Below are 26,626 nucleotides of genomic sequence, written 5' to 3' on the forward strand. Positions count from 1 at the left end.
TAAAGTGCACGCGAAAAACGGATTACCTGCCTCCTTTTTCGTTTCTTTTTCCAATTTGTTTTCCGCACACTAAAAACTGTATGGCAAAATTTTACCTTGTCCACTTTTTAGCTTGTTGAAGACCCGAGTGGACGTGGGTAAATTGTTCGAGAAAATCTTATGGTTGACCCAGGCAATACAAAAAACCGAACACTTCACCCAACTCTTAGCAATTACTTTTCTTTCTAACTAAATAGTTCGTGGTACACTTGCATGTAATAAACCCAATCGACACAGTTGACTCATTATTTACTAAGAACCTGTCGAGACGATTTTGGAAATTTCGTGATATGATCATGACCAGGCCGCTCGAGAAAAAAAATAGTTTTCGCTCATCGGATTTAATGTACAAGTATTTAATACGTTCATTCGTCTATCAGAACAAACAAAAGCGGGTTGGTCATTAAAAATAGTGTAAACGAGTGCAAAAACGTTTTCACACACACACACACACATACAACTGTCGCTTCAAATAGTTGAAAGAAGTAACCTGCTTAGCTACAAAGCTGTGACCAAAACAAATACGTGTAACAAACGCCATTGTGACGTCATATAAAGTTCAGAACCACTTGTAGTAGTCAACACAAACGTGTACTTACCAGGCAATCGCTTTTCATATAGCTACAATCAGATATATACCGAAAGCACATTCAGGATGGCTATGACCGCCAAACAACAGATATGAAAAACGAGACAAAACCCCGACTTTCAAATTGCACAGTGCCAAATAACTTAAGCTAGCCAAGTGTTCCGTAAATTGAATTCGCTGTGACACACAAAAATAACTAGGAACAGCATAAAAAAATGATCACGATACAATTAGCGAATGCGCTGACGTAAAAATCAACAAACTTGTTGTTGAATGCGCAATGAAGAGTTTTGCACTAACACAGGGTTACCAGACGGCCAAAATTTCCCGGAAATGTGTGTCCAAAAATAATTTTCAAAAACATTCTTTAACAGGGAGTCGAACCGCTTGTAATGTGGGTTTAGGTTCGGTTCTGGTTTACTTCGTTTTGTTTTTAGGCAATGGCATAGGCAGACAAAACTTTTGGGAGGGGCCAAATAGTTTGCTGATTTTTTGCAGATTTCATCTTACAACTTGGTGACAACAGTCATTTTTGTGAATTTATATATTCCTTTGATAATAATTAAATGACGAAACCACAATGATGAGGAACAAAACTACACTAAATTAAAGTTTCTCAATACACAACTTTAAAAATTTGGGAGGGGCCATGGCCCCATTACGCCATTGTTCTTAGGGTTCAGATTTTAATAAATCTATAAGTTTGCCGGCTGAGATTTTGTTCCGGTTCGGGCAAGTTACCCAGTCCACACTGGATTGCGTTTTTAAACCGATTTAAAAACCCTTTTGTTTTATTTTAATGCAAATCAACCAATTATCTACATGGCCCCATCAAACTCCAATTTTTTGACACGCCCAATCTTTTTGACACGCCCGTTTTTTTAAAAAAAATCACAAATATAATGCAGACTGCATTTAGCGTTTTGTAGCCTGCAGCAGTTGTCACAATTCTTTTCTGTGGAGGTCAAAACCAAAAGCCTACGTTTTTAACTGTTTTCTGTGCTGCTTTTGATGTATGAAGCTACCTAGGCTACACTCATACAAAACAGCTTACCACCATGATTTAAAAGCGATTTGGGGTTTCTTTGCGTCTTGAAAGCTAACGTAACTCAAAGGACCGGATCCTATAAAAAAATCTGTTTTGTAACTCAATTAGGAAACAAAACTTGCGCCTTTTATCTCGGTAAGAACTTATCAAAAGGGTGCCATTTTTAAAATTTTTAGCTGACCATGGTTTCTCCTGCAACACAAAATAGTTCTGATTGTCTGTTGTTATTGTGATCAGTTTTATTCAGCCTAACTATTTCAGCAATTTGTAAGTTAAACCATGCAGTTTGATATAGAAGGAAACTGGTGCACTGCAGCCAATAATATTACATCACAAATCCGGTGATTAACTTACGCTGGTGCTTCCTGCTGTGCTTTTTGTGCATTAAACTTGCGCTGAACGTTTTAACTAATAAATTGCTAAATGTCAGTTTGCTCGTTAGGGAAGCAGAATTAAGATAAAGGAAGTGTTTGGCTGGAAGTGTTACTTGGCAGTGAAACAATTTTCAACATTTCGCAGTCCTGGTCAGCAGCAAGTGTTTCTACGTTACCAACAAGTATTACTACTTGCGTGACAACAAGTCTGGGAAGAATCAAACACTCATCCACCTGTATAGTCGTTTTTTATTATTATTCTACGCCATTTTCCCGACACGTGACCGTAGATAATAAATGACGTCGACAACCACAAGGACAACCATATTTAGCGGCTATAAATGGGTTGGATTGGGAAATAAGTTTTTAAATTTTTTACATTAGTAACTAATTTTTTGGGTTAGTTTTATTGAATTTTAAGTGCTAATACCTTACCCCGACCCTAATAGCCCTAACCGTAAGCATTTTTGGAGATATAAACAAACAACTTTTGGTTGTTATTTGCATTATGGTGTTAGTAGCTCTACCAGCAGTGTTAAAGAATTGACTCGTCGAAGCTGCAATATTGATGGTTGCATCATCTGTGCTTGACAGCACAGAAGTATTAGCACTTTCATTTGTAATTAAGTTGCTTTTTAAATATTCCATAGCAGCCTATTTGGAAGCCTGTTTCAACAGCAAAAGCACAACATTGGGTCAGAGAATTTTTTTATTTGACCACTTTTGAAAAACGGAAAATACATTTTCTTATTTGGTTCACGCACTGTGGAGGTAACTATATCGCCCTAAGCCGCTAAACGGTTAAAGAGGCCAAAAGGTTAGAAAACCTCTGCATTGGAAGCTACATGTTTACATTTACTGATGATTGATAAATAATCTGGTTCATACCTAAGTTACCAAAGATACATAGCAAACAAGTTTTTATTCCCGTTATTTACTCCCTATGTGTTTACCGCATTGTTTATCACGAAACATTAGAAATAAATCATTTGTAACGTTTTCCAAACCTACCCCCCCCCCCCCCCCCCCCCCCCCCCAAAAATAAATAAATAAAATCCGGCCCGCGACGGGATTTTGAGCGGCCCGCAGACAGTTTCTGGTCTTACCTGATAACGTGGCCCGCGTCCACGGTCTGCCAAATCCCCCACTACTTGCTTACTACGTCAAATTATAGTTGTAACAAACAGTAACGCTCCCCAATAACAAAAAAACTTTCCCGCTGTTGTTACCATTGCACCATACATCCATTGTTACGACATAACTGCCAACTTGCGTGTGGCCTGCTTTCACGGTTTCTTTTGTTTCCACACGTGTTCCCTAGTTAGTGTTTCAGCAGTATCTAAGGCTTTGATGTATGCATTAAATTTGCTGTGGTGAATAATTTTATGTTATATCAGTTAGATTGTTTGGACTGTATTGTAATTGCGACGTTCTTGATTGTATTTAGTTTAGGTGGTCAAAAATCCGTTTTAAATCACTGGATAAATGCGCGATTAATGTATCGATTCACGAATCCGGCCCGCCAAGTACTTCATTTTCCCATATCAGGCCCGCCGACTGGAGAAGTTGCCCGCCCCTGGTCTAAAGTGTATAATTTTTATTAATTACAAAAACTCTTTTGGTAGCTGTTTGCTATTTATTATGATCATTATGATCAAACTAATACAAATTAACCAGCGACCAATGCCAACAAAAATGTGTAAATTTAGACCAAATGTATGTTTGAACATATTAAACATTCTTTAGTCATCGAAAAATGCATACCCACCAAAATTTAATAAATTTTATTAACTTATATTGATTGTATGAAATAATTTTAAGTAGGATTTTATATTCGTTAAGTGTAGCCTGTTTTAAATTCGTTTAAATTAAATTGCAAAGCTGTAAATGGTCGTGCTATTGTAACTTGTTTCATAACTGTTCTAATTCCAATAGAATTTGTTGGAAGCGATCCAACTGTCTGTATTAGCACAGATCATAAAGTGTGTATGTAATAAAACATCAACATGACCGTTACAATTGCGAGTTGCGTATACAAAGCCTACAAAGTAAGTTGAAAATTATGACATGACTTTTAGGAAGTTGACCACCGGATACAACAACATGATTACTTTATTCTATATAATACCCGATGTTATTAAATGATGCACAATATTTTGTCGCTTGTTGCAGTCCAAAATTAAACTAACCGGAAACCAAAAACCAATTAAAAAGCTTTTTTTGTCTGCTAAGTAAATAAATTGACGTGAGTCACATTGAACGTCACTAAACGTGTTACATGATGTCCTGGTAGCACAATTCACCAAACTTGCAAATCTACTATTGTACAGGACAATTCAAACACCAAAACGTACCCAAGCAGTAATACATTGATGCTCTTAGACCAGTTTGTTGCCATCCTGATCAGTTTCACCACATTGTTAGTGCTGTACTGCTTTTCCTTTTTTTCAAGTTTATCCGAACGTCTGGCACTGAGGTCTGTTGTTTAACATCTTGTTAGAGGGTTTGTCTGAAAGCTGCAAGGAACGTTTTGTGCCAAAAGCGATAAATCTCAATTGTTTACGGAATATTTTTTTAAATCTATCAGGGTTGTAAGTCACCCAGTCTTTTTGGTTTGGGTTTTAACAAACTGGTGTGATTCAACCGTGATTTTACATACGTGGCCACATTTCTGTTGTAATGTCACCTTGCAAAATGTACCCTTCGTACCAATTCCTAATTTAAAATATCGGGTTTTTAGTTGGTTTAGACCAGCTGTTCCCAAACTAGGGTCCGCGGTCCTTTAGGGGTCCGTGAGGCAATTTTGGGGGACCGCGAAGCGGGTAAAGTAATTCTAAAATCTTATTTAGCGTCAGTTTGTGCCACTGAATAAGATTAAATCAAGAGAATTGAGAAATCGACTGTCTCCATTGCTAAACAATAACCTTTATTAAATGACAACTATCAAAAATGCAATTGTTCGCGCACAGTCGTACTGCTTTATGTCTTGTCTGTAATGTCACAAGCTGTCTTTGGATCATTATTATGTGCAATTTTGCATAACTAGCGAAAATCCTGCAATCAACTTTCGTTTTTCTAAAATACACATTCCAACTTAAGGACCGCGAGCCCTCGAAATAATGGCAAAGGGACCGTTTTGACAAAATAATGAAAAAGTTTGGGAACCACTGGTTTAGACTCTAGTACTTTCAGTTTCGGGGCCACATTTTCCCGTCGCAACTCTTCTATGCATGTATCTATTTTTTAGGGGCTGTTTTTTTGCTAATTCCTAATTCCGCCGTCTCTGCTGCAATGTACCTACCACAATTTTATATTTATTTTTTCAACATCGTGAATGTTTTGAATGCACCAATTAGCATTTGCAACGTGCGATATTTGATGGATTTGGGAAATTTTAAACAGCATAAAAACAAACATCATACTGTTATTACCATATAAAAACATTAGAACTCCGACAAATCATCCTGAGAATGTGAATGACCAACCTGGGCATTTAAAGTTGCGTTGTTAGCGGGTTTAGAATTTAAGCACGGAATCAGAATTTTTCGGTAACTTCCAAACGACATAATCACCGAAAACACATTAACCAACAGTCCTATGTCATAAACAGTGTTTGTCACACTTTTAGGAGTTTCTCTCGGCAACAAAAAGGCGACGATTGCCGTAGCAGCAAGATCAGATACAATACACATGGTTGTGCATATAACTGAACGACGAATAACGCGTAACACGCGGTTACAGTTTTTGGCCGACTTTGTTGATGCTGAGCCTCGTGTTTTTAACTTTTGTTGGACGTTTTTAGAGAGTTTTCTCGTCACAGCTCCCATTGACTGTCGAATAGGGTTAGACCTTGAAGTCGAGTTGAGACAAACCTCAGATTTGGATCTGTACAACGACAAGTCGCTTCTACCAACTGATCGTTTTTCCTCATCAAAGTCATCAGAATTGGAGCACTGTGAGATGCGGCACTGAAAGGTAGGTTGGGAAATGTCCAGTGATGATTTGGAGATGTTTGAAACTTTGCGCTCCTGGTTGACTTCATATTGCCCTTCAAATGCTTCCAACTGCTGCTTTGTCGATGCAATACCTGCTTGAACTCTTCTGTGCAATTTTAGTGGATAAATAAACAGCCCAAGCAAAACGGATTGTCCGATAATCTGTGTAAACACCATAATGTAAAATGGAATAAGATTGTCTTCTTCTTCTGGGCGCAGAACGCAACCCTCCTTCGATCCCAAGTATGCGGTTGGTAACACAAACAACACGATGGTCCCTAAACCAGATGCAACAAGAATGATGTAACTTCCCCATGTAAGAATCTGTATGGGTTTAGTGTACAGACGTTTAATAGAGGGCTGTGCGTAAAGAATTCTCTGTCGCAACCACAAGTACGAGTAGGTTGGTAAAAGTGCAAAAAAGAACAGCACTACTGATAGATCAACTGATATTTCGCAGGCCTGGTCAGCAGCAAGTGTTTCTTCGTTACCAACAAGTATTACTACTTGCGTGACAACGAGTCTGGGAAGAATCAGCAAGGTAGATGAGACTGCAAGGTTGAACACTCTTCCACCTGCGTAGTCGTTCTTTTTCTTTCGATGCCATTTTCCCGACACGTGACCGTAGACAATAAATGAGGTCGACAACCACAAGGTGGCAATAATGAGCAGAGTGTTGAAAACTTGACTCGTCGTAAATGCAATATTAATTGTTGCCTGATCTGTGCTTAACGCCTCAGAAGCATTAGCACTTTCATTTGTAGTTAAGTTACTTTTAAAACCTGCCATAGCAGCCTATTTGCAAACCTGTTTTAACAGCAAAAGCCAAGCATTAGGTAAGAGGACCTACGTAGTTATTTACCCCCTACTTGTTTACAACATTTTTATACGAAATCGATCATTCGTAACGTTTATGAAACAATTCGTAATAAGTTGCCTGTTTGTGATTATTTTTCATACAAAATTACACGACGAAGTATAATGCGCCTCCGTGTAATTTGTATTCATTACAAAACCATTTTTTGTAGCTGTTTGTTATTCACCATTATCAAAAACAAATACAAACTAAACCGCCGACAATCATTTTTTTAATATACACCAAACAAGGCTGTAAAAAGCAACACCTATCACTTTGTAACTGAATAAACTTATGCTCCGTATTTTGCAACATATATTCACCAAATACAACACTACTACCTCACATGGATTGAACAACGCAGTAAAACGACCATGTTAAAAATGTTTGCTCCTTTTATGCTTGCAGACATACTCACTGCGTTGAGAGGTGAAGGCTAATGATCACGATTTTATGACGACATACGCATACAGACAAAGCGAACGTGTACACGTCATCCGTTGTAAATGTTACGTCACTACAGGCAAGCCGTGTGCAGCAAAGTTTACACAAACCACGGGCGCAAATCCCGGGGGGGACATGTCCCCCCCCAAAAAAAAATTGGTTGGGGGGGACTTCCATTCATCTGTCCCCCCAATATTTTTAATACCCTTGAGCTAAAAATAAGATATAAGTCTATTGTTCAATATCACACAAATCTAACGACATAATACTACTTCATAATTCACATTGTTGTCAACAATGGAACTCAATCGAATTGTTTCATGTCTGTGCAAAAAGCTTGACGGTGCATTCAGTTGATGGAATATTTGCGGCCCTACAAGAATAATGTCTCAAAACGTTAAACGGCTTAAAGTTAGTAAGATAGAACAGTATTTCGTTTCTAACGCAGCGAGTGGAAAAACATACTTGAGCAAAGTAGATGAGGTAAATTCTGCAGTGCCTGAAAGTGTTTTACTAGAGAAGGAAATAGAAATACTCAAAGGCTTTCCACAAACAAACAGATGGGGGAAGCAACTCCTGTGTAACAGAAATAAATTCTGCGGATCTTTTGTCACAATCCTGCCCGAACCATCCAGAAGATGTAAGTCATTTGCCAGCAAAGAACTGCGGCGGTAGATTTTTAAAATTTCAAACCAAGTGGTATGTTTTATTCCCGAGGATCCATTGCGTACCGGGTGTTAATGGGGTGCTCTGTTTTATTTGTTTAAAAGCAGGCAAACTGGGTTTGTTGCACGCAGTTCAAAAAAAAGAACCTGCGTTTATATCAGACGGTTTTCGAAACTGGAAAAAGGGAAAGAGTTCGTTTGATTTGCACCAACTATCAGAAACACATACCTTTGCCACCATGCAACTAGATGCCATAAAGCGGAAGTCCGTTGCACTTCAAAGAAACACAGGCTTTAACGAACAACAAGCTGCCGCCAGGCGATCGCTGATAAAATTGTTCACGTCTTTGCGATATTTATTGCGACAAGGCCTTGCTATCCGAGGCCATGACGAGGGAGAAGGAAATTACCACCAACTCCTAAAACTTCGTGCTGAAGATAGTGCCGAGTTTAAAGAGTTCCTCCAGAGAAAAACCAACTTCACATCATTTCGTGGTCAGCAAGAAAAGACACAAATGTTCAGTCACTTTATTTTACGAATTTTAGCGTCTAAAATTAAAGCCAATGGAATACAGTGATGGTCGACGGCACACAAGATATCGCAGTGATGGTCGACGGCACACAAGTATGGTGGCCCATCGTTGTCAAATAGTTTTGCATGAAAAACAATTGTTTCATTTTAAAATCAATTTCATTTTAAAATCAATTTCATTTTAAATTCAATTTCATTTTAAAATCAATTTCATTTCAAAATCAATTTCATTTTAAAATCAATTTCATTTTAAAATCAATTTCATTTTAAAATCAATTTCATTTTAAATTCAATTTCATTTTAAAAACGGTTTCATTTTAAATTCAATTTCATTTTAAAATCAATTTCATTTTAAATTCAATTTCATTTTAAAAACGTTTTCATTTTAAAATCAATTTCATTTTGAAAACGTTTTCATTTTAAAATCAATTTCATTTTAAAATCAATTTCAAAATGAAAATCCTCGTGTGGCCCATCGTTGTCAAACCTATAGTTAAGCATAGCGCAGTGGCCCATCGTTGTCAACAACAAAAAAAAATTCAAAATGAAAATCCTCGTGTGGCCCATCGTTGTCAAACCTATAGTTAAGCATAGCGCAGTGGCCCATCGTTGTCAACAAAAAAAAACTCACACCAGAGGTTTGGGCACGGTAGAGCTACACGGAACAGAGCATAGGCGTTTGCCCTGGCAATAATTGCTGAGTCAGCAAAGGTGTCAACAACTTTGAGGCCAAAAACATTTTTTTAGTAAGTCTTCTTGAGTTAAAGTAAGTCGACTAATAAACAGACAAAGTACAACTACAGTAACCTACACCTCAAAATCCATGCTATGCTGCCAGCAGTGACAAAAGTAAAATTATGCCATGCACAACTTTTTTGTAGGGTGCATCTATAATATACAGGATTACTTGGTGCAGTAATATCAACGCTTGGATCGATAAAGGTACATCGAGCCACGCAAAAAAGCGATTTAAACGTGCATCAAGCCATCCTGTATACTTTGGATACACCGTATTTTGTACACTGACGTTTCTGTAACGTCTAAAACTGCACACAAGATTTGTCAGAAGCCCGCTTAGCCTCTGTTTAGTCCCGTTAGCCTTGTTTTATCTGATAAGAGCTAGTTTAACCCCTGTTTAGTCCATAACTAAGTGGGCTAGGCGGGCTCGTAATTTTAGACACCACCCATAGTTGCACATATGAAAGTTAAAGGATTGGAAGACCATTTGGTAGTCAAGCCAATAAAACCGTCGAAATAATACGAATTAAAAACACTTTTCGATAATTGCTAGTCCATAATTGTTTTGATAAAGTAATGGTACCTGCATGATTGATGGCCTTTATGAATACCAACATCATTATTTATACAGGTATAAGTTCCTCAATGGAAAAGCCGAATGCTGACTATTACATGTGCCTGTGTAGTATTTGTCTGCCTAATTTTGCATCCCTGAAGTAACAACCAAAATTTTAAATTGCCTGCTGACCACAACTATTCTGGCAGATGATATTGCTGTTATTATATTCTAATCAATGTACTGTTGCCATGTTTTATTGGAATCAATAAAAATTTCTCATTTTGTGTGAACAAAAAAAACAAACAAGCTCTTTACGCTTGTCATAGCTTGTCAGTTTATAGAAAAAAAAACACTCAAAAAATGTCACTTTAAGATACAAAAATTTATCCCAAAATACAACATAACAGCACCAGTGATACAAGCATTTTAATGTTAGTTGACACGTCAAATCCAAACTATTTAATGCACATTAGGAAGTTCTTGGAACTTTTCTCTAAGAAATAAGTAAGCAGAAGAAGCATCACAGGATTCTATATCTTCAGGGTGGCTGAGCATGTTTTTGCATCTTTTAACAAAATCATTTGTAGGCCAATAATCTGGACATTCCAGCACACCAAACATTCTTGCCATATCTTTTAAGTCATCTTTTGTTCAAGATAGGCCCTTTTTCCTTGCACCATACTTTTCTGGAAATGAAAACATATGATTAGGCACTACACATGGAAGTTGAATTTCAGCTTTTTGTGCTCTGATGAATAAACTCCAAGCATAGCTTTTAAGGTCCCTTTTCATGGGTCACAACAAACTTGGCAAAACAGAGGTTAGCAGTGAACCTGGGTAAGATTCATTAACTTACAATACTTGTTGCAATGATGGTTGCTAACAAATTCATCAATAGCAATTGCTGAAAGATTTCCAGCACAAAACATAATTTCTGTACTGTCACTTTTTACAAAACAGATCCTTTGTTGCTACTTCAAGATCATAAAGCTGAAAACCTGTGCCTTGGACATCTAAAAGCATGAAGCTTTTGTTCGAGTATTATAACTATAATGCACCAAGCATTCTGCCTTCTCAACAACTTCAACACTGTCCTTTGGACTTCACCAGTGCTGTTGACATATTTGGTAAACTTTCCTTCTACATATGGTTCAACAGTAGCAGCCTTTCCTTTGTATGTTGTATAAAAAACTGTTTTGTACTCAAATGTTTCCTCAAAATCAGGAGGTGCTAGTGATCTAAATTTTTCAGTAACAGCTTTAGCTACACTGTGCATCTGCACCTGCTTTTTTGCATGTGCTTCGAGGGTCAAGCTCAAATCATTTGTTACAGTGTCTTTTGCTTCTTTGCGATAAGTTTTTAAAACGCAGCATTCTTGCTGTTTATGTTGGCGTTGTTTGACACAAAATGCCTTGTATCTCTAAATGCTCCATGGGAAAACTGATTTTCTTCAACATCAAAAGAATCAGGTGGGTGTTGAAACCAATCTAAATTTTGCAACATAAATTCATCTTTGATTAGTATAACTCGATTTTTTGGCACTGACCTAACAAGCTTTCCAGCTCTTAATAGTTTGTTGATTGAGATGGATGGTGGATTGATTAAGGGTATCTTTTGAAAGTCATTGTCATTGTGGTTAGTAGATTTGCTTGCACATGTTTTAGATACATTTGCTTGCTCAGAAATGGCTAAAAATCGATTCCTGAAAAAACTTTTTACCCTTCACCTGCTCAATCCGAGAACAAGATGGCCCTCTATCGGATACCAAAACATCACAAGATCCAGATGGCTGATTATAAAATTCATCACAAGCTTTTTCAATGCTATCAAGAGAAGGTTCACTGCTGTGGTATGGAACAAAGTCCCGGGTATCCATTGGTTCGAACTTTTTTAATCTACCTGGTGGCACACTGGCCATTTTTGTAACCATAATTTTTGAAGTCGCATTTTTTCAGGTTTCTTTCTTTTTAGTTTAACTGCTACCCGGGCAACTGTTCCCAAGTCTCTTTTTGCTTCATATCAAATTTAGCAAATAATTTTTTTTGTAAAAGTTGTGTTTCTGCCAAACATTGTAAACAAAATAAATAAAAACAAAAATAGAAGCTAGTTTATACATCATGCAGCAGACTGTATTTGCCCTAGCGTCCATGAAAGCAAAACATCGGTAAAACGCCACAAACTTATGTCTATTATCACAATTTTGTGGTCTTTGTTGTCTACAAATCGCTAAAAATATAAGTTAACACTCAGTAACATACTATCTATTTCGTGAAAGATCATCTTTACATTCTTTAGGGCTCCACGCTACGTTTGCCAGTAATCGAATGAGTTAAACATCACGTGCTTATGTACTGTACGTGTATATGATTTTTATGTTTGACAACGATGGGCCACTGCGCTATGCTTAACTATAGGTTTGACAACGATGGGCCACACGAGGATTTTCATTTTGAATTTTTTTTTTTTTGTTGACAACGATGGGCCACTGCGCTATGCTTAACTATAGGTTTGACAACGATGGGCCACACGAGGATTTTCATTTTGAAATTGATTTTAAAATGAAATTGATTTTAAAATGAAAACGTTTTTAAAATGAAATTGATTTTAAAATGAAATTGATTTTAAAATGAAATTGATTTTAAAATGAAATTGATTTTAAAATGAAATTGATTTTAAAATGGAATTGATTTTAAAATGAAATTGAATTTAAAATGAAATTGATTTTAAAATGAAATTGAATTTAAAATGAAATTGATTTTAAAATGAAATTGATTTTAAAATGAAATTGATTTTAAAATGAAATTGATTTTAAAATGGAATTGATTTTAAAATGAAATTAAATTTAAAATGAAAATGATTTTAAAATGAAATTGATTTTAAAATGAAATTGATTTTAAAATGAAATTAAATTTAAAATGAAATTGATTTTAAAATGAAATTGATTTTAAAATGAAATTGATTTTAAAATGAAAACGATTTTAAATTGAAACGATTTTTTTTTCATGCAAAACTATTTGACAACGATGGGCCACCATACACAAGATATTTGTGGAAGTGAGCAGGAGTCTGTTTGCATCCGCCATGTCGATTCGGAGTGTACATGAAGATTTATGGGTCTGCCCAAAATGCAGCAGACAACTGGAGATGCAATTGCAAGGATGATTTTAGACGTTCTGACTCGATTTTCCCTATCTGCTGGTCAAATACGTGCACAAACGTACGACGGAGCCTCAAATATGAGTGGGAGGTACAATGGGTGTCAAGCCGTTATTATCAGTCAGTACCCTCTCGCTACATATTTCCATTTCCAGTCACACTTGGCAAACTTGGTTATGCAGGAATCAATTGCAAGTTGTCCGTTTTTCAGGGACGCCGTCCAATGGGTCCATGAACTCGGCGTGTTATTTAAGAGATCTGGAAAGTTTAAGGTAATGCGACGTAACTATTTTATATGTAGTTTTTTGTGTGATTAATAAATCATGATTAATCTTTGCAGGTTATGTTTGAAAGCGTCGTTGCTTGTAGTACGGAGCTCATCAATACAAAAGCATCGATTCGGCCGCTTTGTCCAACTCGTTGGCTTTGGCGATTGTCGGCAATTTTATCGGTATTGGAAAATTATTCTGCTGTAACTGAAAGTCTTCGCGGCATGTCGGAGGGGAGTACAGATTCGTGAGACTTCTAAAATCTGAAAATAAAGTTCTGGACGAGAAAATTTTCTTTATCTCATAACAACTGCCAAAAGCAGGCGATCGTTTGCGCACAATTTTATGTTTGCTTCCCTCTATAGTCTATAGAGCAGGGGTGCACAACCTGCGGCCGTGAACATGTTTATTAAAATATATGCACTGGCGGCCGTGACGTAAAAACCTCTTTTTCTAAATATTTTGACTTTCAAACTGCATTAAATAGATTTTGTAAGACTGTAAAGAATATTACCAGCCTAGTGACCCTGTGCATCACACTTTATATACGCCTATAGTGTGCAAACAATTTAAATAAACAGTCACCTCTTACGTCACAATATAGATTATGACGTCATAAATAGCTCAGACTGGTCGTCAGACAGTTTAGCTCAATCTGTGGATCAAGTTTTAAATTATCCGGGATTTTTGAACGCCATTAAATGGTTTATGTATGTGGGATAAACCCTATTTATTGATTTTTTTACATAATAAATTTAAAAACAAAAACAAGCAGGTAATTGGCGGCCGTTGGTGAAATAAGTATCTGCGATGCGGCTGTCCTAGCAAAAAGGTTGTGCACCCCTGCTATAGAATCTATACGTTGTGTCATAAACTACCTTTTAATAATTGGTAATGTTATTCACAGGGGCGGCTCGTGCTAGGGTGCTGCGGAGCTGCTAATGTATATCTATGCTGGAACTGCAGCTAGAGTTTTCTGACGTTTCATGACGTTTTGCGGTTCTGCGCATGCGCACTTTGAAAAGCTACATGCTGGGCGAAATAGGAGCCAGGGTGCTGCGGCTCGCGCAGCTCCACCAATCACGTAGCGTGTGACCTGGGCACCCGGAAGTAGTTGTCTGTTCCGCGTTTATTGTGTGCCAAAGTAAATCACGTGTACCATCAGGTTCGACAATGAGTACAGTACGACAGTTATTCTTTTTTAATCATTTTTACAGTTTTTGATTGAAAGGTTAATCATGGCTTTTCAAGATTCTAATTCGGTGACTGTAAGTGAGCTTCAGCAACTTAAGTTTTCGCAGTTATCAAGTTCTGAAAAGGTAAGTATAAAGAAAAAAGGGCGTCCAACGCCTAATATTCAACTTTGTTAGCCAGGAATGAGCCACAACAAGAAATTTATACGCAGTTTTAATTCTGAATGGTATCAAAAGAAAAAATGGCTTTGTGGTTGTGAAGTTAAAAATGCACTGTTCTGTTTTCCATGTTTGCTGTTTGGAGGTGATGAAAAATGCTGGACAAAAGATGGTTTTACAAATGTAGCCAAAATAGGTGAGAAAGCAGAAAACATGAGAAGTCAAAGAAGCATGTGGACAATGATGTTTCACTTTCACTTTTGGGAACTGTAAATATTAAGGAAAAACTTAGTGAGGCGTATAGACTTTCAATTAGGCCTATTGAACACAACAAAAAAGTGAAAAAAAATCGTGAAATTTTGTCCAAAATAATAAACTGCATTTTGTTCTGTGGAAACTTTGAAACTCCCTTACGTGGACATGATGAAAAAGATGAGTATTGATATAATGGACATGTACTGTTTGTCTAAACAGTAGCTGCTAAATTGCTTCACAGGAAGTGTTTCTTAAGAATGAACATTCTACAGACAAGATAGTAGTGACCACGAAGCACATCCTATTGTTGACAAAGAAAAGCTAGTTACTGAAATGAAAATGTTTCTGTAGATCTGATGTTCATGATTACTTTGAAAATAATCTAGATCAGTGGTTCTTAACCTTTTTGGTGTGGTTTCCCACTAAAGTCAATCACCAACTTCGAATTTCCCCCTCTGTTATTTTTATACTGATGTTTTGTGCCCTACGTTAACAAAAAAAAATTATTTAAATGAAATAATTTTGTGGAGCGCTTTGGTCTGGACCCTAAAGGTATACTGCAATCTTATTTAGTTTAAATAGTGCTACTGTGAGAGATTAAACGTTTTGGAATACTGAAGAGTCTGCTATGCTTGCATTAGTCGTTTATTGCATCACAGTCAACAAAGGAAAGGCTTTTATTCGCGCACAACAGCAAAGTCATTGATGGTTTCAGTTTTGTCTGTGATGTAACAAACGGCCTTTGGATTTGTATGTGTCTTGTAAACCTTAGTTAAATCAATCTTACATGTTGTTGCAGAAATTTTTAGTAATGTAGCTTTCAACGGTTAATTCAAAGCCGGATTCGACCCTCGTGCCCGCGGTTGCTCCTTTCAAGCTTACATAATTTCCCTCCGAAAACATTAAATTTCCCACTAGTGGGAAATTTCCCACCGGTTAAGAACCACTGATCTAGATGATGTTTTGACCAAAGTCTATATAAAACACAAGTTGTCCAACCTATTGTTACGCAATAAAGCCTATGTAGCCATTTTGTGTCCAAAATGATACTGTGGGTAGAGAAAAATAACGCATAAATTGTCTGACTTTTACAAACTGGAGAGCATAGACGCGAATTTGATTCGCCAAATTGAATGAAAATTTCGAGTTCTAACATTTCACCGTAATATTAAAAGCTAAATTGCTGTTTTTCATGTAAATTTGGCCGCTTATTTTTCATGTAAACTTTAAATATTTGCGTTCAGCGTGCATTATCACGCTCAAATGTTAGAACCCAAACGTTTTATTCGATTTTGCCTATCAAACACGCGTTAAATCCCACCAGTTTGTAAAAATCAGACAATTTATGTGTTTTTCCCTATACCTGCTGTATTAATTTGGACACAAAATGGCGTCCATGCGGCTCTATCGCGTAACAATGGGTTGGACTACTTGTGTTTTATATATACTTTGGTTTTGACAAGTGAAATTACTAGGATGAAAAATCCTTTTTGCTGTTTCCATGAGTCCTTCAAAGGCAAAACAGTTCTTTTTAACACTGAAAAGGATGCAAACCTTTTTTAGGAACACCATTATTTCCAAAAGACTTGCACTTGCAGTGTTAGTACTACTAAACAGAAAAACAGTTTCTCAGTTGTCATTTGTCAAGGAAAGAAGAAGCTATCAATTATCATGCCCAAACAATAACTTTATGATTCATTTTGGTTGTAAAAAGGAAGCACAAGGTTTAATAATATGGTTTAAATTTAAGTGAGAGTGTTGTAAATTTTAAAGCTTGGAGTTTTGCACTTAAAAAAAGCAATTATAAGCTATTTGCCAGCGAATAAAGCAGCAATTATAGCAGTTAAAAATCTGAAAGACAAATAATAGTATGTACACAAACATTCAAAAAAAGATGTTAAAATAAACAAGTTCTGACACAAATGTAAAGTGGTTGTTAAATTTGCCAGTTATGATACCAATAAACAGCTGTATGGCTAGTTGTTTGTCTGACAATTATAATCTGTGAAGTGTCATACAATATGTTGAAAACGCTGACTGTGACCATAAGGTTTTTTTATTATTATTATAGTTTCCCGCGCTCTTGGGCGCATTGGGCAGCAAGATTGTTCCACTTTTTTCTGTCTTTTGCAATTTCCTCTATCTCCTTCATGTTTAACCCTCTCATTTCCAGGTCTTTGCGGAAAGTCTCCCTCCAGGTAAGCTTTGGCCTACCTCTTTTTCTTTTCCCTTGCGGTGTCCAGCTCATAGCAATTTTTGGAGCCCGTTCGTCTGACATGCGTAACACCAGACTTGGACAACTAGATAATTCTAGTTGTCTAGTTGGGCAAATTAGAGCAAAATGGCGGTAATTCTAGTTCTAATCTAATTTAGAATTATCGAGTAAGCTCTAATTCTAATTCTAATCTAATTCACAGTTTTCCCAAAATCGCTAGTTTGTCCAACGGCACTTTTAGGCATGTGATCTGAGCATGCATTTTGTAACCAAAGCGCACAAAACCATGCAATTAACAAGACCAAACTACATCACTGAAACACATTTATCAGTGAAATTTGGCACATATTTATATCGGTTCCAATTACCCGATATAAACGGCAAAAATGGATTCGAATCTAACTGGATTCGAATCCAAAGGATTCGTTATTCTACCTTGAACATCCCTATTTCAGATGTTTTAAATGTGCAAATCTACAAGTTAAAATTTGAAACAAACTAAAGTTGGTTGGCTTAAATCTAATTCTAGTTTAATTTCTAGATTTTGAGAAACTTCTAATTCTAATTCTAATCTAATTTGCAAAAAAAGGAGATGCTCTAATTTTAATTCTAATCTAATTTGAAAAACCGAAAAAAAATCTAGTTGTCCAAGTCTGCGTAACACATGCCCCGCAAGTCTAAATCTCCGCGTCGACATGATGGTACATAAAGGCTTGGTACCACTAATTTGGTACACCTCATCATTTGTAATGTGGTCCTTGTATGTTATATTTAGGATCCTTCGAAGACAACGCTGATGGAAGGCGTTTATGTGCTTTTTCAGCATGACTGTCATTTTCCAGGTTTCACTGGCATATAGAACGGTGGGCATTACAATTGACTGGTACCGTTTGATCTTTACCAGTTTCGAAACCTTCGAGCTTGACCAAACTGTTTTGAGCCTTCTGAAGGCCGAAGCAGCTTTTCCGATGCGGGCATTTATGTCGGCCTCCACATCAGCATCTGTTGTGAACACACTGCCAAGATAGGTAAAGCTTGTGATGTTGTTAATAGGCTCAATTCCATTGATGGTTAAATGTACGTTGGACTGAGTTTCCCCTCCAACTCGAAGTAACTTTGTCTTGTCGCTGTTGATCGTCAGACCTGCTGTTGCTGCATTTTTGGCCAATGAGTTGGTCATTTCTTGAAGATCTGTCATCGACTCTGCGAGCAAGGCGATGTCATCTGCAAAGTCGAGATCCGTAAGACGCTTGTGGTTTGTCCATGAGATGCCGAACTTTGGATAATTCATTGCCTTTCTCATCACATAGTCGATAGTGGTAATGAATAGTAGGGGTGATAAGACACAGCCTTGGCGCACACCTGTGTTGATTCTAAAGAACTTTGTGTTTCCTGACTGAACTTTTACGCAGCAGCTTGATCCTTCGTTGATGTTTTTGAAGGTATCTATAAACCTTGACCATAAGGTTACTTAAATGAAACATGACCATTTTTTTAAATGTTGTCGAACTGAAATACTTCGACCTTTTTCGAATCATTACTTTTTTTTCTATATTCTTTCTGTGTTTTACCGTATTTACAACCGCTTAGTTTCGAGTCTGTGTCACGTGTGTTTTTGTTCCACATTATTACTGCATGTTATGGTGTTTAGCCGTCGCTGTGCAAGTAAACAAAATACACAAATATCGTCTGCTGTTTACACTCGATATCGTCTGCTGTTTACACTCGTGTACATTATTGCGTAACAAAAATTACGTCACAATGGAGTTTCTAATTAAGATTTGTATTACTTGTTTTTCTACACAAAACAATGGCTAGAAAACTATAAATGTAGGTTTTCTATATATTGCCAACTTATATATGTTCAATAAAGGCTAAAATTTGGGCAGCACCCCCACAAATTTTAGGCACGAGCCGCCACTGGTTATTCATTACTATAAGAATTCTACAAATCAAGGCTCTTGTTTTAATGACATAAACATTCGGCCGCTTTGACAATAAAGTCATCTTGGACTGTAATCCTCCCCATTATGACTAACTAAGACTTATTCCACTTGCATCAGAACAGGAGTGGCCGGACTTGTACTTTTGCATTTGAACGCAGGAAAACAAGTATTTGAGTAACCCTACGATACAGTGTCTTTTAAAATTTGCCTGAGCAACCTTGCAATAAGCTATGTAAAAACTATAGGCTATACGGCCAGAGTAACTTTAACTTTAACAGACTTGCTGATTACCTATAAATAACTCAGTAAAAATCACATTTGCAAACTTGTCCAACAAAAACGCTCTCTATTACAACAGGATTAGGAAAACGTTGAATAAATTAAAGCTCCTTTACCTTTGGAGTGCAACAAATATTAAATTCCTACAGTTACAAAATTTCTTTAACGATATGAATCAACGAAAAAAGGCAAACGTTGTGCTGATATTTACATTTAAAAACTAAAAATATCACTCAATTATGATCTTGTATCAAACAAACTGTTCTTGATACCTCATTTCCACAAACAAATCTTAAATTAAAAACGCCCTATCGAAACTTTTTGTTTAATTGTGGCAAGTAGATATAAATTAAAATACTGCTATTATCCTCAAAAACACTGCTATTATCCTCAAGGTAACTCACGTATCGGTGTGGATATTTGGTGTTACTGTTATCATTGATATTATACGTAAGCGAATTGCCTTAATAAAGCGACAGTGAACAGTACGGCAGTGGACACTAAAACCTACATTAAGCCACGCACAATTTTTGTTTGCCATTATGACTAGTTTAAATTTTTACCAAAATACATGCACTGTTCATCCTGGCTGATTTTCGTTGTTTTAGCTGTGTCATGCCGCAAATTTTACGAATACGAAGAAATCCGCGATGAGGCATAAACGGGTGACAAATTTTAATTAAAACCAAATTTACAAATTATTCCCATCCAATCTTATTGCCAAGTCGTTTGTTTTCCTTTGTAAGCCACTTGATGAGTGGTTTAAAATATCGTTCAACTGGTTTTACGCTCATGTGGCAACTTCCTGTCAATGTCCGCATCGCATCTTCCCAGTGCTTACTTCCACCAAGGTTTAACATTTCCCTGTTGAAAAAAACACATTAACAAAGGGTACAGTTAAGGCAAGAATCTCAATTAAAGCAATTTTTTTTAAATATAGCCAAGTAGGCTACAACGTGTTTAAAGTGTGTGTTGAATTCAGAGATTAGACCCTGTGTTTTCAATGTTATCTGGTTTGTTTTTTATGACACAATTTTAAGTATATTTATAAGGTTCGGTACAACTTTAACTTACATAAATTTGGCACCAGCAGCTTTGGAACCAGCAAAATCGCAGAGATGTAGCGAACCCTTGTGGTGGGACAGATTGCAAAGCGTTTCGTAAAACTGGAACTGGATTGTAAAGCTTATGAAATATCTAAAAATAAAAGGGTTACGCTAAATTCGTTTGTCAAAAATCTGCACTTGATACCGTGATCATACATAGGGCACAACCTTATACACTTGTATTCAATTCCAACCACGCGCAACCAAAATTCATACCTGATATAAGGAACTCCATAAACTACATGATACTTAGAACCAGCGTCGAAGTCGTGTTCAGTTCTTGGTACTGGTGGTATGAGTCCGCCGTATTTCAGTCTAAAGGGCATAAGTTTTAAGTCGCAGAACTGTACACGACCTGACGTTCGGGTGGGGTTGGAGCTTTTTTGTTTTACGTAACTTAGTAAAAAGTAAGTAAGTAAAATGGTCAGCAAATTGCAAGTAGTGCATCTGGATCTTTTTTAAAATGTATTATTTATATTCGTTTCGAATCAAATTTTACACAATCTGAGAAGAAGAAAGGAAAATATAGTTTGCAAAAAGGTCGCTGTTTTCTTTACACTCAACATCACCACCTTGCGGGTCAATGACTCGATGGCCAATGTTTGACTCTCACTGACCCGGTCACGTATTAATTAGGTTTGTTTGTGTAACAAATTTGAAAATTTATTTACCTATGCACACGAACATTATTGTGGGATTTTGTACACCCCTTGCCACATCATGTTAACCAAACAACTTTGACCACTTTTTTGTATTTGCACTGAACCATTAGCGCGCAAGTTTACATGCGAACGGTATCTGTAGGAAAAAAGATTGATGCAATGTAACAATACATTCTTACTTCTTTTCCCACCAAGCCGAATTCAAGTTTTCTTGCGTCACAACTCCACGAAACACATCCCATCTCCATGTTTCCAGGGCAAGTGCAAATTGATAAAATGCCAATTTCTCCAAAGCTTTTTGCATTAAAAAGTTGATGTTCTTTTCTGTAATACCACGAAAAAACAAAAAGCACTTTTTTAAGTTGAAGCTAGTTTTCGTAAAAGTTACAAATAATGTTAAATGTTGTTCTATAAAATCATTTGATAAAAAAGGTACTATATGAACTGAAGTAACCTGCAGCAAACATAAATTGACGACAATTATAAGGTTTGTAAACAAAGGGCAATTTTCATTGCGATATCTGTGTTAAATTTGTTAAATTTTGGCAAGGCCTATGTGGGGGAAATATTACGACAAAATGCAAAATGTTAAAATACAAAGCAGAGAAATTAAACCCATGTTTTTTTTAGTTTTGGGTGCAAAAGCTCAAATAAACTTACGATATCTTTCGCTTTTATTCTTGTTTTTCTTCAAAATGCCTAATTTTACGAGATGTGTTGGTGAAATAACTGACAAAGCAGCAGTGTCTCCGATAGCTTCGTGAAACCCATTGTTAGCTCCTTTCTGCAACGAAGTATGTTGTGATGAACCTCAGTTTTATTTTGTACAAAAAATAAAATAAACTCAAAAACGTTGTGACGAAACTTGTTTTACATTTTTGCCTTGAATAAAGGAAAACAAACCCAACTTGCCTGAAAAAGTTCAGGTTGGTGTCTGTTGTATGCGAGGTAGTATTGACAATGTCCCATTTCATGGTGAACAACATAAAGATATTCGCTATTCACCACAGCGCACATCTTTACTCTGGTAATAACCGCAGCGAGTTAATGCTAGTTTGGCAATAATCAAAAAAGTTTGCATTAATTGGAAAGTCTACTAACACCATAACTTAAGTCGCACCTTTAGCTAAATTTTGATAGGTGACGCAAAGAGTACAAACACCTATTTAAAACGGCATATTTTCAAAAATGCTGACTGTTAAAGCTATTTGGGTTAGGGTAGGGAATAATCAATAAAGATGGAATAAAACTAACTTTAAAACTTAGTCCTAACGTGAAATTTCTTAGCTCCTAATATAAAATATTGACTGCTAAATTACTGATTTGGGTCTTTGCGCCACCTATCGAAATTTAGAAAAATGTAAAGCTGACGTGAGTTAGTAGCTCTACCGCATTAGAAAAATAAAAACATGCATGCGATCACTTGAGGCAGTCCTGGGCATAATAAAACGATGTCTGACAAATTACCTGACGTCATCTTTCTCTAAATTAAAAGCAGACGCATAACAAACAACTGGTCGTCCTTGTGGGCGTGTGAACATGGAATAGTTCCAAAACTCCTGGGTCATAGGAGGAAGGCCTGACAAAATAAACATGTGGATATTTTAGCAACATGATTTTAGTTACCATTTGTCCCCAGATCGTGGAGAAATGTAAAGAAATGAACACAATATGGGAAAGATTCAAACTCCTGGATTCTGGTAAAAATCACACATTTCCTAAATGTAAGGGAATTTCAGCAGTGAAAACCAGTTTTTTTTATATTACCAAGACATATATTAAAAAAACATGCATTTGTACTGAACCAAACTGTTTCTTGCTCAACACTAAAATTAAGTTAATGGGTTGATAAACATGCAATTCTACTAAAACGTGATAATACTTTCATTTTTCAATAAAATGAAAAATAACTACAGATTTAGTTTGAACAGCAACACAAAAATCATACCGATAGATCTGTAAAATTCATCGGCAAGATGAAACATTTTCATGACAGTAAAATTTTTAGCCTTCATTCCCTTGTTTACTTCAAACGCCTTCACGCTTGGAAAAGGTTTGCACATGTCGAAAATATTCGACCACTGCATTCCCCATATATCGCCTACAAAAATTAAATACTTATAAATAAGCATTATCAAATTTATAGAGCTCTTCTGGTAATTGTAAAATACAATTACATAAGCTTATCCTAAGCAAAACATTATACTGCAATAACTAAAAAATATTAAAAAAAATATTTACTTAATAATGTGCACCTTATTTAATTGTTAATAGCAAAAACATTACAAACGAATCAAAACGAGCTAAAAATATTATAAATACCTAAATTAGTTTTAACCTAAAATTTGTTTGTGCTTTCAGCAAAAATAAAAAAAAAATAGCGAAACAGACAGATGTATACGTTGCATAGGGTTAAAATAAACAAATCTGTTATCGATTAAACATGTAGAATTGGAAAGCAGGCTGTGTGAACGGTTTGTCACTGAACCACATCTGGAAAGCATTTAAAACAGCGAAAGTGAGGAAATTACCATGGCATTAGGAAATTACCAGATTGACAGTAATGCAAACGACTTCCCTTTCAGCTCAAGACAACCCACGACACCAAGCTTACACTGTGACGCGTTCTATTGTTAGCATTTTTATTAAATTTAGGCGCACTGGTACGCATTTGGAAGAGCACTGCCCCATTTAGAATATTTTTACCGTGTATTTGCTATTACACAAAAACATTGTTTCTTTTTCGAGCTTAGACGTAACAATACTGTTCTACGGGTTTACTTAAAACAAAACAACTAGAAAATATGACAAATCATTAGTAACTTATACCGTACCTAAAACGTGTGCTGGAATTGGTCCAGTTTTGTTGATCCTGTCACCGTATACCTGATGAAGTTTGTATCGCACAAACGCGTGCAACTGTTCATACATTGGCTTCAGACTTTTCCACATTCTATCGACTCTTGACTCAAGGTCTGGAACCTCATACCTCGACCTCCAATAAGCACCCTCATCGGCATAACCTTTAACAATTTAAAACCAGATACAAGAGCTTTATATTTTTTCCCTCAAGCCTCAAAGTCCCGACGTTGCGGTCAAATAGCCATAGAAATAAACACCATTATCCTTGATATATATATCATACCACAAATGGTATACCACAAATAGAATAAAACTAACCGTGCTCTTGTGCGCCAATGTTGCTAATTTGTGTAATGCGGTACCATGAATTTCTTATCTTCGGGCCAATTGCATCTCTCCAACCTTTCCATGCCCATAACAATTCACTGATAAAACAAAAGTTTGATTACTCCTGAACTGGGTGTGCGAAAAGTCGAAGCATTACATTTAAATAATTACAGATTTTGTGCTACTTTGCAAATAAATACGAATTAACCTATTTCATAATCCGTACAATTTCCAACATGCTAGGTGGTTAATTAACGCGACCATTGAAATGTTTGAAAGGTTAGGTTCTTATTCAGTGTTTGGAATAACCTTAAAATCGGAATATGCATGATCAAGTCAGGTTATCCAGAAAAAGGGGCACAACAAAACTTTTAATAAGCTTTATTTTTAGTGGTGTCTTAGTATGTTATAGTACCACGAAATTGAATTTTCCCAGATCATGCTGCGCCGCCTTCCACGAATGCAAATATTGTAACAATACAATAATGGTTTTAGCTTTTTTGGTTGGTACGGTCGCCACCCATTCAATCTACTGTAACGAACCACCACTATAGCGCATCAACCTCTTTAGAGTTTGGACACTTAAGGAAGCTTAACTCAGCCCAATTCTTATCGGTAAGAGCCTTTTAACAGGAAGTTTGAGCAACGTTTATAAATACCCATAACCACATACGCCACAAATTACAGAAACACTGGCAAATTAAATAAAAACTTTGACCCAGCAAAACCGCATTGATGCAAGTAGCTCCGTGACCGACGCAAGGAATTTTAAACTTACTCGTAGTTTCTTGACTTGGACATTATTCTAATAATGCCCGGCTCATAACTGTAACACTTCTTTGGGTTATCAGGTCGACAAACCTTGGCCTTGCTGTAGACCGATTCAATTTCGCTATACAGGTTTGCCTTCTCTCTGTCAATAAAAACAACACACTGAAACCAATGTAAAATGCAGTAAAGTTGCTTTTATAATAGTATTTTAAAGCTAATAAACATACGTTCGTAGCTTCGACTCTGATGGCGAGGAACTTTTCAAAACACTTTTCAGCATTCTTGTCTCACTGCAATTAAGACCCTCATAAGTTAGCGTTTTTGAAGCCAACTGCCGCTCAACCTTTTCCCATGAGCTAAATTGCAGGGATGCCTGTAACATAAAAACAATAAGAAATTATTGCTCTTTAGCTAATTATCCCCAACACAAACATTCAAATCAAGAATATCATTTGTGTTAGACATACCTTTAATTCAAAAGAAAGATTTGAAACAACGACTTTCAAAATGTTATTTGTTTTTACTAGTTATACCCTTTTAAAAGAAATAGGAACAATGTTACTTGCATCGATATAAAGTTTGCTATTGTGGGTTGTTAAATTTGTGTCCTTTTGCCACAGGAGTAAGTTAAGTTTTCTTCTTCGGACGGCCAGTTGTGCTTGATAAGATGTCAGAAACTTTTCAACTTTTTGTTTGTCTATAACGATGAAAAATATTAGCAAAAGACTGTTTACACATTTTGTATTTTGTGCATACTTAGTAAGATCTTAACTAACACCAAAAATTTGGATAACAGAAGATAAGCATGTGTGGGTAACGCTTTTTAATTGGTCCCGCGGTTACCGAATAAGCACACATAAACGTTGAATAGCCAGCACAGAAACATATTGTTTAGCCGCATCAAACTATTTCCGTAAGTTCTCGATTTAAATCACCAATTGACCAGAGTGAGTCATTTACTGTTTTAAATTTGCGAGGCCAACGCGAAAACAGATGTTAGAGTCATTTCAAGGCGCAGAAATATTTGTACCAAGTTGTTTTACAGTATTTAACTTTCTAGAATGAATTGCAGATTACCGACGTTTAAACAATCACAGTATAAATGGTTCAGATGATGTAACCGGGAAAAAACCAAACACCAAACGTACAGTTGTTAAGTTAACCATTCTTTTAAAGATTTTGTTGCAATACTTACTGTCTAAAGCAGATATGAGATTGTACAGCGACCGTTTTTGTCTGTAGCTGCTTGAATCCTGTTCATACTGGTCATATCCCAACTTATCTTTCAGCAAACAGAAACTACATGTTGTTGATGTCGAAACTGAAGTGCTTATCGAAAAAGTTAATTGCTCAAAAACTTCATCGGACAACTCTTGCAGTATTTCGTAATAATCATTGTTTTCATCGTCAAGTTCAAACTCCTTTTCAAGATTACCTTCTCTGCAAGTTGTCAGTGTCCAGCACACTGTTGAGAATACCCAGCAAAACAACAAACTTTTCATTACTTGCATTGTACAAGCCTGCAAATGTGACAAGTTAATTGTTACACTTAAAAAGCTAGACCTATATTTGATAAACAAAAAGCTT

The 26,626-nt window shown here is 36.4% G+C and overlaps 2 protein-coding genes, 1 long non-coding RNA gene and 1 pseudogene across 3 annotated transcripts; 1 reads left to right on the forward strand and 3 right to left on the reverse strand.

Moving 5' to 3' along the window:
- Positions 1 to 5,356: 5,356 nt before the first annotated feature.
- LOC145218440 (uncharacterized) lies at positions 5,357 to 7,022 on the reverse strand. Its single transcript, XM_080085842.1, has one exon. The coding sequence runs from the start codon at positions 6,832 to 6,834 to the stop codon at positions 5,494 to 5,496; it is 1,341 nt and encodes a 446-aa protein (XP_079941968.1). The 5' UTR covers positions 6,835 to 7,022; the 3' UTR covers positions 5,357 to 5,493.
- A 3,055-nt stretch (positions 7,023 to 10,077) lies between these two features.
- Positions 10,078 to 12,450, reverse strand: LOC145219216 (alpha-protein kinase 2-like; annotated as a pseudogene).
- A 5,287-nt stretch (positions 12,451 to 17,737) lies between these two features.
- On the forward strand, positions 17,738 to 18,771 carry LOC145219196 (uncharacterized). The gene is made up of 2 exons (XR_013857880.1): positions 17,738 to 17,949; positions 18,140 to 18,771. It is a non-coding gene; the product is annotated as an uncharacterized LOC145219196 (long non-coding RNA).
- A 587-nt stretch (positions 18,772 to 19,358) lies between these two features.
- On the reverse strand, positions 19,359 to 26,606 carry LOC145218906 (angiotensin-converting enzyme-like). The gene is made up of 14 exons (XM_080086304.1): positions 26,235 to 26,606; positions 25,606 to 25,736; positions 25,267 to 25,412; positions 25,047 to 25,181; positions 24,260 to 24,366; positions 23,914 to 24,102; positions 23,028 to 23,180; positions 22,547 to 22,658; positions 21,992 to 22,103; positions 21,740 to 21,863; positions 21,259 to 21,403; positions 20,634 to 20,732; positions 20,386 to 20,508; positions 19,359 to 20,175 (listed from the first exon to the last, which is right to left on the reverse strand). The coding sequence occupies exons 1-14, from the start codon at positions 26,548 to 26,550 to the stop codon at positions 20,010 to 20,012; spliced, it is 2,058 nt and encodes a 685-aa protein (XP_079942430.1). The 5' UTR covers positions 26,551 to 26,606; the 3' UTR covers positions 19,359 to 20,009.
- Between the last annotated feature and the right edge of the window lie 20 nt (positions 26,607 to 26,626).

Source organism: Phallusia mammillata, chromosome 3, assembly GCF_965637545.1.
Source record: "Phallusia mammillata chromosome 3, kaPhaMamm4.hap1.1, whole genome shotgun sequence".
Classification (NCBI taxonomy): domain Eukaryota; kingdom Metazoa; phylum Chordata; class Ascidiacea; order Phlebobranchia; family Ascidiidae; genus Phallusia; species Phallusia mammillata.